Source organism: Mercenaria mercenaria, chromosome 13 (genome assembly GCF_021730395.1).
Source record: "Mercenaria mercenaria strain notata chromosome 13, MADL_Memer_1, whole genome shotgun sequence".
NCBI lineage: Eukaryota > Metazoa > Mollusca > Bivalvia > Venerida > Veneridae > Mercenaria > Mercenaria mercenaria.
The window spans coordinates 8,148,854-8,166,437 of NC_069373.1; the positions used below are offsets into that span (position 1 = coordinate 8,148,854).

At 34.6% G+C, this 17,584-nt stretch overlaps 1 protein-coding gene across 2 annotated transcripts in view; it reads left to right on the forward strand.

Annotated features, from left to right (window-relative positions):
- Positions 1-824: 824 nt before the first annotated feature.
- Positions 825-17,584, forward strand: part of LOC123529956 (protein Wnt-7b-like) — a 51,915-nt gene continuing 35,155 nt past the window's right edge. The window contains exon 1 of one of the 2 annotated variants that reach the window (XM_053521112.1): positions 825-1,838. In XM_053521112.1, the coding sequence (XP_053377087.1) occupies positions 1,690-1,838 (149 nt within the window). In that variant the 5' untranslated portion in view covers positions 825-1,689. Of the gene's footprint in view, positions 1,839-15,958; positions 16,959-17,584 lie in introns of those variants that run through there. The other variant, XM_045310593.2, reaches the window with a different exon arrangement.

Here is a 17,584-nt window from a genome sequence, read left to right on the forward strand (position 1 = left end):
TTTTTTTACGTTGACGTCATTTCGTTTTGAATTATCCGTTTTAGGGCCGAATGACGTTTACGCTTTGCCACGGAACGCGCATATATAAAAAGGTGTTATAACAGCACGCGAGCGCGAGAATCTCTCAAGAACAGCAGTTTTATGCTAGAATGAAAAATAATATTAAAAAATAGCAGAATACGCTCTTGCAATATTCCCCTTTTAAACATCTTTTTCCTTTTCATAGTAAACATGTTTCCATAAAAATACTGTTTGTGACAATCTTGGCTCTTTTGTTCAACACTTCAAATGAATAAACTGTCGCACTTCATAAAGCTCAATAAGTTCATATTCAAGCGACATTCTTGTTCGAAAAAAGCTACTGTGATAAGAAATAAAATCTTCTTTATTTATGATAAATTGTGACCTGTATAATGTAGTTGAGTGTGCACAAAATATATTGATAAGGTTAAACCAGTCAAGCTGGGATTTGTCAGACATAATGTGCAGGTTGTTCACTCTTCAATCTTATCTTTAAAGCGACGTGTTCACATTATTTTTGTAAAAACGAAGTCCTCTTAAATTTGGTAAAAACATATATTTTGTAAAAAAAAGAAGATTGAAATAAATCTGTTTACATATAATTTTTGCAATATCCATTCCGTGAGCAATATGGCGTCTTAGATATTCAATGAACAAACTCGACATTTATTTTTTTTTCTAAAACTATTTGAAAATGGTTAACTGCATTAATATCTATAATTAACATGTGTGGCGTACGATCCTACCTGTGACCCAGCAGCTTTAATAGTCTTAACAATGTCGGCAATTTCATGATATTTCGAGTAAATGTTTCAGACACAATATCGTAAATAATCACTTCATCCTATGCAAATATATAATATATCTCTAACACTAAGTATTGTATATCTCTTATAAAACTTCCGATTAAGCATATGCAAATTAAGTTCCATCATAATTAAGCGAACACCAGCCTTACTTTTCTTTTTGTATGAAATATACATTTATTATTTTCGTTTGAGAAAAAGACATGACGAAAATCGTTTATATGGACCATTAGCGTAAAGAATCTTTGAATAGTTTGTACGTCGATAAAAAGGTTGGTGCGTTTTTTAAATAATTGCATATACTTAAAATACATTCCAGTGATCTTTTTTTAAAACGGACGTCGCGGGAAGTCGTCATTACTGATATTTTAGAAGACATACTACGGAATTTCATTGATGACAATTTTAAAGTGTGCGTAAATGCATCAATATACAAACGTAAAGGAAGTCAATAGTTTTTATTGATAAGCGTGATATATGGCTTTCTATGATCATGCGATGCTTTATTCACATTAATTATGTTTTAAGACGAACCCTTCTTATTCACGAAACTTTTATCATTTAATGCTCTGAACAACAGATTAAAAACAAGACTTAACGGTTTGTGTGTAATATATGCTTGGATATGAGACAACATTTTCATTATTATTTTATCCTTTAAATATTGAAGGTGCCTTTTTAAAGGAATGCAATATATTGAAAGCTTAATTCAATATTGGTGCTCTCGAAAACTTCAAAAGATGGAAATTTACGAAGTACTATAAATTTACTTGCCGACTCGCGGTTTTCTTTGAACAATCAAGAGATATTTTGATAATGTAAATACAAAAACACATGGCTATACGAAGTAAATGAAGGAGAAATGCGGATTTTCAAAAAAAATTGTCATCATTTTGTCACGGTTGTGATTTTGACATTGTGTATTTCTTACGGAATGGGACACCCGGATATGACTGTTATAGGAAAGATAATGTACATTGGAAATGGAACGAAACTGCTCACGAAGGAAGAGTGAGTATACATTATATTTATTATACATAAAGTCACAGAGATAGCAGTACTTTAACCTGAACTTATATTTGTTGTTGTTTGTTTTGTTGATGTTCTGGCACTGTCTAATACACATTCTGCGACTGCCAACGTCTTCTTCTAAAATATTGATTTACTGTACTAAACATTGAAATAATGGAGTTATGTACCTTTTCAGACATCTATTTCATCATGTAGTTATTACCTGGCGCTGTTCGACACCCGCAACAAGCTGCATTTTGTGTTGTTGCAGACGGGACTGTCATAGTATTTCAAGCTACTATTACTAGCACGAATATCATGTACATAATTATACATATGATTATATTAATTGATTTTAATACTTATGACAATTTTAACTAGTAGCGTAATTCTGCCTATCAAAGATTGAGCAACAGCAAACTAATCAATATTTTGTCCGCTTTTTTTTTTTTTTTTTTTTATTTATTTATTTATTTATTTGCTGGTAACAGTCTACGGTCGTTAAAACTCTATACACTTGTCCTAATTTTAACTTGCATGATTCTCACAAAATCAATCTACTCTATATTTACGGTCATATTCCTCAGATTTGATAATTTTCATTATCTCGTAAAATTTGTAACCATAACAACTGTCTGCTCTTCAGCAGTTATGTTGTGTCTAATATTAGTTTTCTGTCCTTGAAATGTACGGAAATGTTTATGCTAAAGGAATTAAAGACTGTTTTAAATGAGAGAACTCCAAACGTGCAAGATTGTGATTTTGAAAAAAAAAAGAACATTTTATATATTTTACGAAATTTTTCCAGATGACACAAGCAAACGGTTAAAATGAGCTGACCATATACTTGGATAAAATTATATATCAACTTTACTAATTGAATACTATTCAGAAAGTTAGACGCCAGGTCAGTGTTTTAACCTTTGAAAATTCCGGGCATAAACATGTTGGGTATAAAAATATAAAAGAAACAGATTTTTGATTGCCCATGACGTGAAAGTTGTCCGAAAGTTAGTCCTACAACAACTGTGTGTGAAAGTCGAAAATCCGTCCATTTCTTAAGTGAGAAGATCATCACAAAAGAGATAAGAATAATTCACACAGGACATATTTTTGCAATTGCCGCAATAAATTTACACCCGCTATTTTTCCCAACCTAAATTGTAACCCGCAATAAGTATTTGAGTTGTCAATTAGTATCTAACTTTAACATCGTGGGTTTATTGTTTGTGTAGTTTTTGATCTGCCCTCCCGTGTCATAATTACACACAAAGTCAACACTTGTCTCCTATCTCAAGAGGTCTAAATCTCTATATGAGTACCCATTTGATATTCGTTCAAAGGTATTTTAATTTATTAACACTTTGATTTGAACTGGAAACATGGTATTTTCCTACCTTTTTTGTATGTTGGTGGACGCTGGTGGGGGGTTGCTCGGCGGGTGGCGATTGGTAAAATTTCCAAATATTTGAGTCATTCATTTCCGACTTCCTTTCATGAAGCTTTTAAAGAGGACACACATATTTCTTATGCAAACAATATCTTCTATACCGATGGACAGAAATAAATTATAGACAAGCGACAGTTTATTTGAATATACGACACAACGCACGCCGAACGAAATAACGAGAATACTTTTTATCATCCCTGTTCTCCTGCATGCTTAAAGAATATCCTGGATCATGTCTTTTTAAGGATCATACTGGCTAACAAACTGGTGGTGAATTACATTTCTGTACTTCTGTATATTTGAAGTCTAAATTATTAATTTGTTCCTAATAATGTATTATAACATGTGGAAGTCTCAAAACACCGTATTTAATAAGGTTGACCAGAAACTCTGGCAGAAAAAAGTCATCCGCGTGATATCTTGCGGGCGATGATCATTGTAATTCATTGTAGCATGTCATTGTCTTCTAGTTCATACGCTCTACGATCGGTTTTGACACTTCCCCATTGTATTTTATTATTCAGTGTGTGTTATAGCACTGTTTAATTTATGTTTCTTGAATCTCGTTTTGCTGCATAAACGAACACCATTTGTCTGGGCAAAATAGTTTCTTTGTAGCCAAGTAGTGAATATTCGAATTCCAAACATCGAATTTTCATTATTTACTTGGCAATTCATATGTTAACATCTAGCAAACTTCGTTATATTAATTTGCTAAAAGTATTCGTTTTCAAAAAGTAGGTGCGATAACACATTCGCAAAGAGTATCCTGGATTTTTACTTAAACACACATCGTTTGGCAAGTTAAGCGAACATCTACGCAGAAGAAAAGGTGTCGGAGGCATTAATTACTCGTAAAAATAAACCTTTAGACAACGTTGCCTTTGATTGCAGACTAACGACAAAAACAATCTCGCAAATCGGAACAATATCAAAAGAGTATGAAACAAACAGAAAACCGCTATCACACATACGGACGTGGAAACATAACTGCCAGAGAGATTTGTTTAAACGTTCAAACAAACAGACTGTCTAAATAAGTCTTAAACGCTATACTTTACCACAGAATGTATAAAAAGAATGAGATGCATGTCTGTGCTGACGGTCAATGTAAAATGTTAAAGTGTTTTGATACTTTGAATGTTGAATGAAGCACTTCAGTCGCTCTGGAAGGGTTTTATCACACAAGTACAGCGAAATGTTAAAAACATAAAGATATGTATTCCAGATGTACCTTCTCAATGATAAAAAGACGATATATGAAAGAATATGAATTACATATTTGTCCCTTTTTTACGGACATGCACTCCTTAAGGCGAGGGCTTTGACTGTTTTACTTTAACACTTTAATTCGTGTTCTTCTTTTCTTCCACCCTCTACCTGATAGCGACTGAAATACCATTTTTATCATACTTATATTTTGTCTGGGAACGAAATATACACGGGTTATCTGCGGGGGTAACTGTTTTAGATAATTTTAATGAATAGCCAAATTGACACTAATTAGGTGATACTAATTCACATCAATATTCAAGTTCTTTGCAACAAGGCGATTTAAGATACATTCTACAATATTTCTGGGCGTTATTTGGTGTAAAATATCGCTAATACGCATCTTTTTGTTGCTTGTATTTGTCCAAGTTTTGAAAACTTATTGAGGGAACTTTTGTTTGTATTAATAATAACGATTCATAATGGCATGTTATTCCAAATATTTTAAATTATTTACCAACTTACAGAACGGGTATAAAATTATAATCTAATTGAAAATAATTTTGCTGTGGCAATTGAATTTTTTCTTTTCGTAAGAATACAAACATATTAACTCAGATTACACGTGTACTTTCGATAAAACTATTATCATGAAACTATGATGATAATTATAGTTTCATAACTACGCTCGCTCACACCGTTTTTATTCATAGGAATAATTAGGACACGCAAAACATTGGAATGATTGTATTCTATTTTCGTTGAGGGGATAACTTCGCCGGCTATTCTTTTATGAAAGCAATGACTATCAACAACAACTTCACTTGGTTCGCACGGAAAGATTGCATTCACATTGCCATGGCAATTACTGTCTCCGCTACACATTGCCATGGCAATTACTTCCTCCGCTACACATTGCCATGGCAATTACTGTCTCCGCTACACATTGTCATGGCAATTACTGTCTCCGCTACACATTGCCATAGCAAATACTTCCTCCGCTACACATTGCCATGGCAATTACTTCCTCCGCTACACATTGCCATGGCAATTACTGCACCCGATAAGTATTTTATCATGTGAATGACTGCATTCAAAACTTTTGCCATGGGAATTACTGCGCCCGCTTCACATTTTATCATGTGAATGACTGCATTCATAAAACGTTTGCCATGGGAATTACTGCGCCCGCATTTTTGTTGTCATGAAAATGACTGCGTTCGTGGCATTTTTTGCCGTGGATATTGCTGTCCTCGCTACACATTTTTTCTGTGATGGGAATGACTGCCTTCGTGACAATTTTTGTTGTAGATATTATTGCCCCACATCACCTTTTTTCATGCGAATAACTACGTTCGTGACAATTTTTGCCATGGGAATAACTTTTCCCGCTAGACTTTTTGCCATGGATGACCCATTTGTGATAATGAAAGCGCTTGTTACACATGTATTATAACTGGAGTAACTATCTGCAACAATTTTTGACATAGGAATAAATACGCCTGCTACATTTTTTCTTACCTTTGAAATTATTGCACCCGCCAGACTTTTTGTTAAGAGAATAACTGCATCCGCGGCATTTTTGCAAAGGCAATAACTGCACCATCTATTCCATTCATCACGGAAATGACTGCGCCCGGGGCAATTTTTGCCAGTTCTTTTTATTCGCATACAGGACGCTTTGTTACCACGGAAACGACTGTACTTGAACCACTTTTCAAAACTTTACTACGGTTGTAAGAAATGTTGTGATATATTCGTTATTGAAATTTTGCCACAGTAACATCATATTTAGATCTAATAATTTCGATTACACTACAGACATAATACATAGTGTCATTACAAAATCAATTGAGTAAATATTTGTCATAGCAAGAACTCTTTTGGAGAAAATACAATGATGCGTTTGAGAAATAAAAACTCCGACATCCTTATATTTAATTGCTTTTGTGCCATCAGAACCGTAACCATAGCAATACTTAAAAAGACGAATTTATAACTGTCCCAGATCTTTGTGATTACATGGTATGTCAAACGAAGACACTCGGAATGGAAAATCACTTCCTTGCAAATATGAAAATATTACTACATAGCATTGTTTGGTGTTGATCCTCTTACAGTTGAAGACTGTGTCGGTGAAAGAATCTATAACATACACGTTTTAAAGTTCTTTTGGAATGCTTTGATGTTTGGCTTGTTTAGTCTTGTCCTTATTGGTTTTTCTCTTGGCCGGCTCTGTTTTGTGCAAACGCATTGGGCGTTTGCGTATTTGGTTCTTTAGGTGTTCCTTTATATATTTTTACACGAGCTTTTTTAGAATTTTATATATCGTCCCTTCTGTTATCTTTGCGCCCATAAGGGATTCACTTGGCGCGAGTAAATTTTGTTTACGGTATTCTGTAACTTTCGAACATGGTGTGTAAGGGTTAAGCTTTTTTGTGGTGTTTGAGCCCATAATCTTCCAAGGCGGTGCCCCACCCACTGTGTTCTTATATGTGCTGTTTTTGTCCTTGTTATTTCTTTGTGTATATATTTTATGTAGATGTTTTAAAAATCCATTAATACACATGCTCTAGTTTTTTTCCCTTCTTTGTTTGTTTATGTGTGTTTTTTTTTTTTTTTTTGTTTTTTTTTTTTTTTTTGGTAGCTGCGTTTTAAGAATTGTTCAAATTTGTGATACGAGACATTTTAGAGTATGACTGTTATAGATAAAGGTAGATAAGTATTTTAATAGTACTGCATGTTTATGTTCCAAGGAGATAATAATACCAAATACAATGCAGAATCAGAACCTTAAATTGCTTTTTAATTGGCCTGTGATAAAAATAATTTGAGCCGTGCCATAGGAAAACCAACATAGTGGCTTTGCGACCAGCATGGATCCAGACCAGCCTGCGCATCCGCACAGTCTGGTCAGGATCCATGCTGTTCGCTAATGGTTTCTCTAATAATAATAGTCTTTGAAAGCGAACATCATGGATCCTGACCAGACTGCGCGGATGCGCAGGCTGGTCTGGATCCATGCTGGTCGCAAAGCCACTATGTTGGTTTTCCCATGGCACGGCTCATTTATATGTCTTTATTTCATCTGTCTGTTACTTTTAATCGTTTGTTCGGTCACAACTTAGAACGTATACACAAAATGAGACAATTACGGTAATAAATATCTTTTTAATTGTACATCAAATTAAAGTACAATACTATCTATATTTCTTTAGATAGATGTTCACGAAATAATTACTTGATTGAGAACAAAACAACAAGACGGCTGTCAAAGTTATGCTCATTATTCAAACTGTAGTCTCTGAGTCGTAAATAAAACTTTTTTTTGCACCGACATTGCATTGACACTCGAATATGTCTTAAGCGTGACAATGCTTTTATGAAATTACCGTCAAAATTATGAAATCTAAATAGGGTTAATATCCATAGATGATCCGGTATGTCATTACCTATCTCGTCATTCCTTTAATTGGCACTGTCATAATTTTTCATTAGCTAATCAATCTCTCCAGCTGACACATCAGTTTAAAGGTATGTTTTCATTTGTAAAACTGAATAATATTTAAGAAAATAATATTATTCTGATTATATTTTAGTTCTCTTTATATTCGTGTGAAATAAGTATACTGGTGCGTTGTTTGTCATTTACTAAATTTATACTTTTATTTTGTAAAACAGTACGTAACCTTGAATGTGTTTGCAATTATGGACCACGCGTTGGATCTTCCCTTAAGTAGTACGCATGAGAAGCTACTTCACAGCGCGGATACATTCGTGTGGAACCTCCATATTGTCTGAAACAATTACCAGCGTAGCAATATACTGTTGGCCCTAGGACTACGGCATTTATTAAAATTACTTGTTTGTTTGTTTTTTTTGCGTAAACGAAGTATTGTTGAACCAAATAGACATTAAGCATAAGGGTAAGAAATACATAATTATGTCAGTTAATATGCACTTACGTTCAGACACCAACACGTTCGGGAAATCTACCCTTACCTTTTATCTTTTAAAGTACAGGGAATTTGCTGGGAATAATGTTAATGTTTACCTGGGAATAATGTTAATGTTTAACTGGGAATACGGTGCTGCCCAATCCACTCTGACTGGTCATTTATGTAAACAAACCTAAGAATTGATTTTTTTATTCTTTTCAATTTTTTACCTTTTTCTGAGCTTACAGGATGAAATATTTTGACAATATTTGCTGCAGTTGCGTTTCATCCCATTATAACAACGATGTTAACAGGGGTCGGATCATTCGCGAGAAAAATACTCATTTATCAGGTGTTTTTGTCTTTAAGTTGGTGGAACTAAGATAGTTCTAAAAAAAAGTGTGATAAGATACACATATTTCGATTTGTGGGAGACGCCATATTCATGATGTCTATGATAAGAATTGGTGACCTTTAACAATATATTATGTCGGTAATGAAATATTCCTCTCTAGCTGTTCAACAGCTTCGAAATAGATGATATCCATTTCAAAAATTCTTTTTAATCAATCTTAGTCTTTAAACTAATATACATTGGTTTGAGGGTGAAACCTTGAAACTAATATACCTTGGTCTGAGGGTGAAACATTTAAACTAATATACCTTGGTTTGAGGGTGAAACACACTTTAGGAAGTAAAAGCAGCGGGAATTGCCAATGATATGATATATAGCAGTAAAATGATAGTGTCACTGATGTAGAGAGTTCTACACGCACGCACGCACACTAGAGAGATCTAAACTTCTACACGCACATACGCAAGCGCACACACATACAGAAAGAGAGAGGGGGGGGGGGGCAGAGAGAGAGGGAGAGAGAGAGAGAGTAAAATTCAGACTTGAAGAATGCTTAATACTGAAACCGTAACAAAAGAGTAATTTATTTCCGTGAATATAAGAGTACATGATACTGGAAGTAACTATTTTTCGTCGTTTGCATGTCATTGTATTTCGTGCATTTTTATCTTTAAAACATTATGTCATGACATATGTAACTCATCATTCCTTGGCACTGCCATAAGTTTTCATGAGATGATCAATCTCGTTGAGTGACACACTAGTTTCAACGTGCATTATTCAACTTAACGAAAACAGGTGTAGAGCGAACGATTTTTGAACAAAGTTAAATTAATAATTGATGATTGCTTACAAGCAAGTTTTTGGGCGGTAGGATAATTTTATTGCTACAGGCAATGATATGTAACAGTCTTTAAACATGTCTTAAACTAAAATATGTAACAACATAATAATCAATAGTTTAATTAACTAAACATCAGTCTTTTACAGGTATACAAAGGAAAGAAAAATCATTCCTATGAACAAGTCATATAAAAAGACTAACATTACGGATATATCAATCATACAGTTATAAACAGATCAGGAGTTCAGATTTCAATATTCCATTTCAAATTAGAAATGAATAATTTGAATCTACATTTTCAATCTAATGTACTAGTAACTTGATCTTAGTCGACTTGGAAAATTAAATTTCCAGACAACAGAACAATTACGGCTGCGAAACAATTAGTAGTTGCAACATTTTCCAGTCTCATTGTGAAATGTCACACTAGGTTGAATGACTTTAAAGTATTGTAGAATATCTCATATAACGATTTGCCTGGCTGAAATTATAGGTACGTAACTGAGAATGAATGATATACATGTTAAGTGTGTAATGACGTAAATTTTTGCACGAACCACAAACCGTACTCTTAAACCGCGGTGCATAGTTGCATCATACATCAATCACTATGCTTGCCAAGGTTGGGTGTGCTGATATGGGTGGTCCACTTTTTATACAAAGCCTAACTGCTCACTTTTCAGAATTTCATCACGTTTCGCATCGGTAACAATACTTACCTCTATGGTGGTGAAAAAGACAGTCACAATAGTAAACTGAACAAATTTCCTTGAAAAAGTACTGAGCTATTAATTACTCATTTTGTTAAATGCCATACGATGTACTGGGCACTATAATAAATAACAATTACAATGTGTTGTGACACATGTCTCTAGACAGATAAAAAACGTTTCATGACTTGGCTTAGAGTTTCACATTTGAAAAGAAAGATGACACGAGAGAAAGACAAACTGAACAAGAACACAGAAACGTGGAAGAATTTAGGCTGTCTAAACATCGTAGTTTTCATTTCTTTTATCGGATGATAAAGCTAAACAATTGTGTGATTATAGCCTATAATGTTGCAATAAATCCTTGGTCATAAAACAGACATTATGACAATACAGGGGACATTTTGATTGAATTACTCAACATTTTCACGAGGGTTATATCTAGAGTATTTGCCATACACGACCTGCTGTTTTGTCGACGAAAGGTTTTTTCCTAACCAACAGATGTACCAGAACATTTCAAACGGCTAGGTACCAGAACATTTCAAACGGCTAGGGTATCCCTTAGTAGTTTACAGACTCACTACCAATCAAACACTTTCTAGATATTAAAGTACACTACTCAACTTTCATAATCGGTCACCTTGGTTATTCTGATATTTCATAGAACAAGTACATAAACGTATTTTATGTCTTATTGTTTCCCTCAAATGAAAGCTTGTGTATCACTCTGTATAGAAAACTCAACAACTGTATGAATTGAATAAAGGGTATTTATTTACAAAATACCGGAAAACAAAGTTACATTGCTGTACAAAAAATAGGAGTTATCTATATCCAAGCGACAAGAAACCGCCTACACATAATATTAAACAGTTAATGCATTATTTTGTTGTTTCATAATATCTAACCAACAGTGAGTAAAAGTTTCATTTCACTCAATTAAAAGAGAACACCGAATTAGGGCCTATGGCAGGTTGAGCAAAACCCATTACAAACAAGGTCACAAAAGCATAATGTCGTACGCATATCGCGTATGCTGGCCGTCCATATTTATTACCAGCAATTCAGACACGACCCGTTTGAACGTCAAAAGTATTACGTCATAGTATCAAACGTCATATCGACTCGCCGGAAATGGAAACTACACAAACAGGTAAATACTTGGTGGATGTTGTCAAGACTGTAGATATTTACACTTTATATATCGTATTAGAAACGAAATAATAAATGTTAAACAATGACTTGTTGTTGAGTAAAATCATTGTTGTTAAGATGTATATTACTATATCATTCGAGCTGCGTCCTCGTGATAAAATTCTTTCACATCTGAGCCCGACTTTATTCAACGACAAGTCACTGTTTAGGTTATATCTAAGAAAACAGAGATTTGTCTTTGAAGAAAATGATTGTTTGGGGTTCAGATGTGAAGGAACGGAATGATAAAGAATACAAAACTGAGCTTATTCAAGAGAAAATTCTATTCAGTCAAGACACCATGGATTGTTACCTAATTCCACCAAGTGTTTCCCTTTTCTGTATGGTTTATTTTTCAAGCGCCCAGATATGGCGCTCGGCGCTATGACATAATAACTGTGACGTAAAAACTGTGATATGTTTGCTTAATATTCAATCTTGTTTGGTTGATATGAAAATAAATCAGGCTCGTGTTAAAATATTTCTTAAATACCAGTACCAGCAAGAAAGCGGTCTTCTCGTCATAGTTCTTCATGTTGCTGAAAATCGCGCATGGCACTGGCACAAGATAACTCAGAGCCAAACTGCTAGGGGTACAAGAAACACTCTGATGAACCACTAGATTCTATGTGCGAAGAACTGATTTGGCCGCCGCTAATAGTCAGGATTTAAATACAGTAAAACAAATTTAGGACTAACTGAAGGCTGCTGCATCCAATTATCCTATACAGCCTGGAATGTGATGTCAAGGACACCCGGAATGTCATTCAAACGTATGCTGGCTGCATGAAAGGGCACCAATGTGGACGGATAGCATACGTGATAAGCTATAAAGTGACCTTGGCTGAAATGGGTGATGTTTTTCAAACCGTTGTTTGATTATGAAAGTTGAGTAGTATAGATTATAAATTGTAGGCTAATATGTAGCAGTCTTTTTAGTAACTGTAGGCAACTGCGAAAAAAGCAAAACGTTTTTTATATATATAAAGACGATAGGGTGACTTAATCAATTAACAGTCTCAACAATGTCTGAGGAAAATGTTTAACATTTGGTTAGGTAACTTAATAGCGTAATTCACAAACTGCTGTCTGTCAAGTTTTTCTTTAACCTTTTGCATTTGACAAGAAAGAGCATCTTTGCTTGTAGCTGAACTTAGTTTTGATCTTGCGGCGATTATTCTTATCTCTTGAATAGGTCATCAACCCCTAATTGATTATATTTTGCTGATTCGGTCTTAATTTTTACAACAATCAATGCGTTTTGAGCATTATTTTATAAAAGTTAGTATCATATAGGTCAGCGCGCGCCACTAAATTTTCATTAAATTTCCTTGAATGTCAGCGTTGTTTGACCAGACGGACGTCATTTCCTTCTGAATTATGTGCTATAGGACCATGGTACGTTTACGGTTTGCCAAATAATGCGCATGTAAAAAATCTGTTACCACACGTTTATTTTCCTCTTAAAACACACCCAAAGTATTCTGTTATGTAGAGAAATCGAATGTTACTTTCGTGTTGCAACATCTGCAGAATCCTGAGGGGTTGCTTGGTGCACAAACCCGGTAGGGTGAGCAAACCAACATATCCAAAGGGATTCGGTTGATTATTTTAAACTATTTTAGTATAAACCGTGTACAATACTTAAAGTTAATACTAGTACTATATCGAGCAGCATCACTAATTTTTAATAAATTCGCGCGGGGGTGTGAACGGTTGCCTGATCCTGTTGACGTCATTTCCGTTTGAATTTAATATTTTATGTAAACTGAAGAAACGAAACTTATTAAAGCGAAACAAGTTTTTATCAGACTGTACCGTTTTGTTTTAATTTACATAATCATATAGGGTGGTTATACATAACCTTTCCGCCAAGCAATGAGCATATTCAACAGCTGGTGAGTGAAAGGATCTCTCTGTGTTCGCAGCCGTTTACTCTCTTGTTGAAACACACCTGACACAAGTTATGAGACTGTGAACAAATTTATAATGGTATACCTACCACACAGTACTGTATGTTGAAACACACCTACAACAACCTTTATAATGGTATGATTACCTCTACCACACCACAGGTATACTGTACTTGTTGAAACACACCCTGACAACAACCTTTATAATGGTACTAGTATTACCTCTACCACACCACAGGTATACTGTACTTGTTGAAACACACCCTGACAACAACCTTTATAATGGTACTAGTATTACCTCTACCACACCACAGGTATACTGTACTTGTTGAAACACACCCTGACAACAACCTTAATAATGGTACTAGTATTACCTCTACCACACCACACGTATACTGTATTCACTTCAATTTCCAATTTGCATTAACGAATAATGTGCTAATAAAATCTTAATTTGACCCGCACCATGACAAAACAAACATAGTGCATTTGCGACCAGCATGGATCCAGACCAGCCTGCGCAGGCTGGTCTGGATCCATTCTGGTCGCAAATGCACTATAATGGTTTTATCATGGTGCGGCTCATTTCGTTTAAAGCTACTATGTTGACAAGCAGATCATTATAGTGGAGATGATTTACTAGTTTGTATATTGGTGCATTTTAAAATGTGTAGGTGGGTCTACTTTTTGAACTTATTACTAAGGGATCGTTTAATTTAGAACTATCCGCAATTAACCATCCACATGTACGGAAGACATTATAATACTTTTTTCTTACCTTTTGGCTGTCCCTACTCGAGTGTGATACAACATAAACTTGACATCTTAGTTACTGTATCTTAACCATTTATGACAACTTACTGCTGGCCATTCACACGAAGTGCATTCTATTTGTCACCACCTAACCTATATATCAATCCACATTTATGATAGTGTACCATTACACGAATCAGTAGTCTTTATATTTTTTTGGGATAAAATTATGTGCTTTTGTCAATGATTTACAAAGTCTCATATAGACATGTGGCAATCTGTACAAAGTTCGATATTGCCAAGGAAACGGAACTTGTAATTCAATACAAGCATTGTCTACAATTATTACGAATGGGAAGCGAAGTATTGCCTTTTATTATATATCTATATAAAATCTTTAAAAATAGTATTTCTCAAGTATATACGAACTGACAGAAAAGAAATTCCGTATTTTTCAATGTTGAAATACAATCCCGTATCATGCGTGTGTCCGAACTTCTTTCGTGAATTTTCATAACATGGTTCTGTAAGTAGTTCAGACGGAAACACATTTAAAGAAGTAAAAGTAAGCCATGTAGTTTCCCCGTCCAGACAAAAATATATTGTCCAGATCTGAACACACTCGACGCTTGCACGTCTTATGTAATTCAGGCCCGACAAAATCCACTTGAGTCGAGTACAACATCTCAGATCAAGCTACTGTTATGAGATGTCTCTGTCTAATCCAATTGTTTTCAACTGAGACTGAAGAGAAGATATGATATATGTGTATTGTACGCAAGGGGTGGGGGGTGCCTTTGACTGACCGATTGTACTGTGTTTTGCAGGAATACAGACGCTTCCTTTGATCTTTGAAAACGTACGGCTAGCGCACGCCCCCTTTACTAGTTCAAACAGATGTACTGTCTCCTCGTTTGTATTATAGTATAAATGCACCCGTCCTGTGTATCGTTGGACAATCGTATAGACTGTGCTGAAGATATGAAATACACCTTCCCACCCCAAGATATAATTTATCAGTTATTACTTCCCATAATGGGTATGTTTTGCATTATGTTAAATAAATATATTATTACTTTATCGGATTCATTACCTGTCTGTGCGGCACGGAATATCATAAACTTGTAATTATATTTACCTGACTGTAGATGCAGTTTTGTTGTACAGTTTGATTCATATGCAAAGAAAGATCGCAAATGCTCGCAGCTATTTATAAACTTATGCTTCTTCGTTTATAAATTAGTTGAACTGTTTCAGTGTTAAATGAAGCGTCGCATATGACACGGTTAATGAATTGTATGTGAAGGTAAAAGTACAGTATAGATATGCAGTTTTTTTTTACAATGAGCCACAAGGGGGTGAATTTAAGAAAAGGAGATGGATACGTTCGCGCATGAGAAGGAGAAAAATATGATATTGATCAAATGTCCTTCACATTGATTTAGATCCATACCAAAACAAACAATTTTAATTAACTGCTCATGCAAATATTGATAAACGGTTCATGTTTATATTGTCAAACGGAAAAAAGTATAACCCCAAAAATAGCAAATGGCACGAGTATTACATAACTCATCACTAAGGCCTGTGACAATCATATATGCTAGCGATTGATAAATGACACTAGTTGACTGCATGGATGCACTACGGATTCTTCTGTAGCATACACTTATATTTATTAAAAGTTTCTCATAACTACATTTCATTTACGAATTCAGTGGCTTAATGTATAACTTTTTAGCATAGATAAATTCTAAATCGACACTGGATTTTGTTGCATTTAACGCTATAACAGATGTCGTGTTTGAATTGATGCGTATTTAGTCATATAGTGATTTTTATGTTTAATCTCGGAGTAGACTTTTTATCTGTCTATATCTTGTCGAAATAGGCCGAAGGGGCGGGGTTATGGTGTAATTGACGCGTTCGGACCAATCGCAGGGTTCAATGTGGGTAATCTTATTGAAATGTTTTGTGAAATACAGATTGTCAATCGAGAACCAATCGAGTATTGAAATAAACGTAAAATAAGACGAAATATTTGAATCACTATTGTTAAAGTGTGAAATGGATATGACACTCAGTAAGAAAGAGCATTTGCTGATAGTTTAATACACTATTTAAGCTAACCGGAGTCTATGTGCAAGAAATGAATTATATACAGGGATAGTAAACGTTATAAAGTAGAGATTAATTAATAATTTGGCACCTGTTTATTATGCAAGAGTAAATTAGATGTAAAAAAGCATTAGCTGATATTTAATTTCGAATTATAGGTTTTTGCGTTTGGAATCGTGTTGTTAAACGCTTAGGAAGAAATCTTAGAGTCTTTTGTCTATTTAGATTTCTGACACTTGTGCATTATATGGTTAGGTAAAAATATTGTAAGCTGGTGTACATCTAATTGATTTTGACGAACAATATTTATTACGTGATTTTATCGCGTGGCTCAAGTGCTCTTGATATTTTAACTGCAAATAAATCTTTGTCATAGACGCGATGACTTAGAAAAAGATATTACATAATATTTCAATTTTATTCTGGTTATCATTTCGAGACGAATAATAAACTTTCTATGGAATGTACAACGAATGTGTTATTGATAGTACTGTCAATAGATGACATATTTATATTGGCATGAGGCTTCACTGAGCTTTACCGATGGCTAGAAGCTATGGGAGTTAGTAGGGCCGACAAGATCTTCATTGGACTGCTGTATCTTATCTTCTTTGTCTACGGAAACTTTCTGTAAGTAGATTTGGTCAAATTTCTATATAAATGCCGACTGCTTTGGCCAAGTTTGTACAGACTGGGTAACTTTTCCGTATGTACATTTGTTCACACCTGTTAATGATATTACCATTGTTTTTCTGGGTGTTTTTTTTTTTTTCGTTTTTTTTTTTTGTCTTCTATTGAATGCGTCTTCCATAATAAAACTTTTTAATGACGGTACTTAGGTTGCGTTAATAAGAAATATGGTATAAAAGTTAGAGAAATCGTCTTCAAAGCACTTAAAATGCTGTCAGTTCTTACGCGTTACATAATAATTATTACAGGTTTTCCAATAACTCAGTTGGTATACATGTTTTCACTTTGTGAATGGAAATCCTATAGCAAAACACATAAAATCTTTACTCGTTAGTGTATTCAGTACATTCTACTGTGTAAAATGAAACTGTTCTTGATTTCAGTATAAATCCTTACTCAACATGGTGTGCATTGAACTCTGTAATTCAGAATAATATGAGCCGTGCCATGAGAAAACCAACATAGTGGCTTTGCGACCAGCATGGATCCAGACCAGCCTGCGCATCCGCGCAGTCTGGCCAGGATCCATGCTGTTCGCTATTAAAGCCTATTGGAATTGGAGAAAC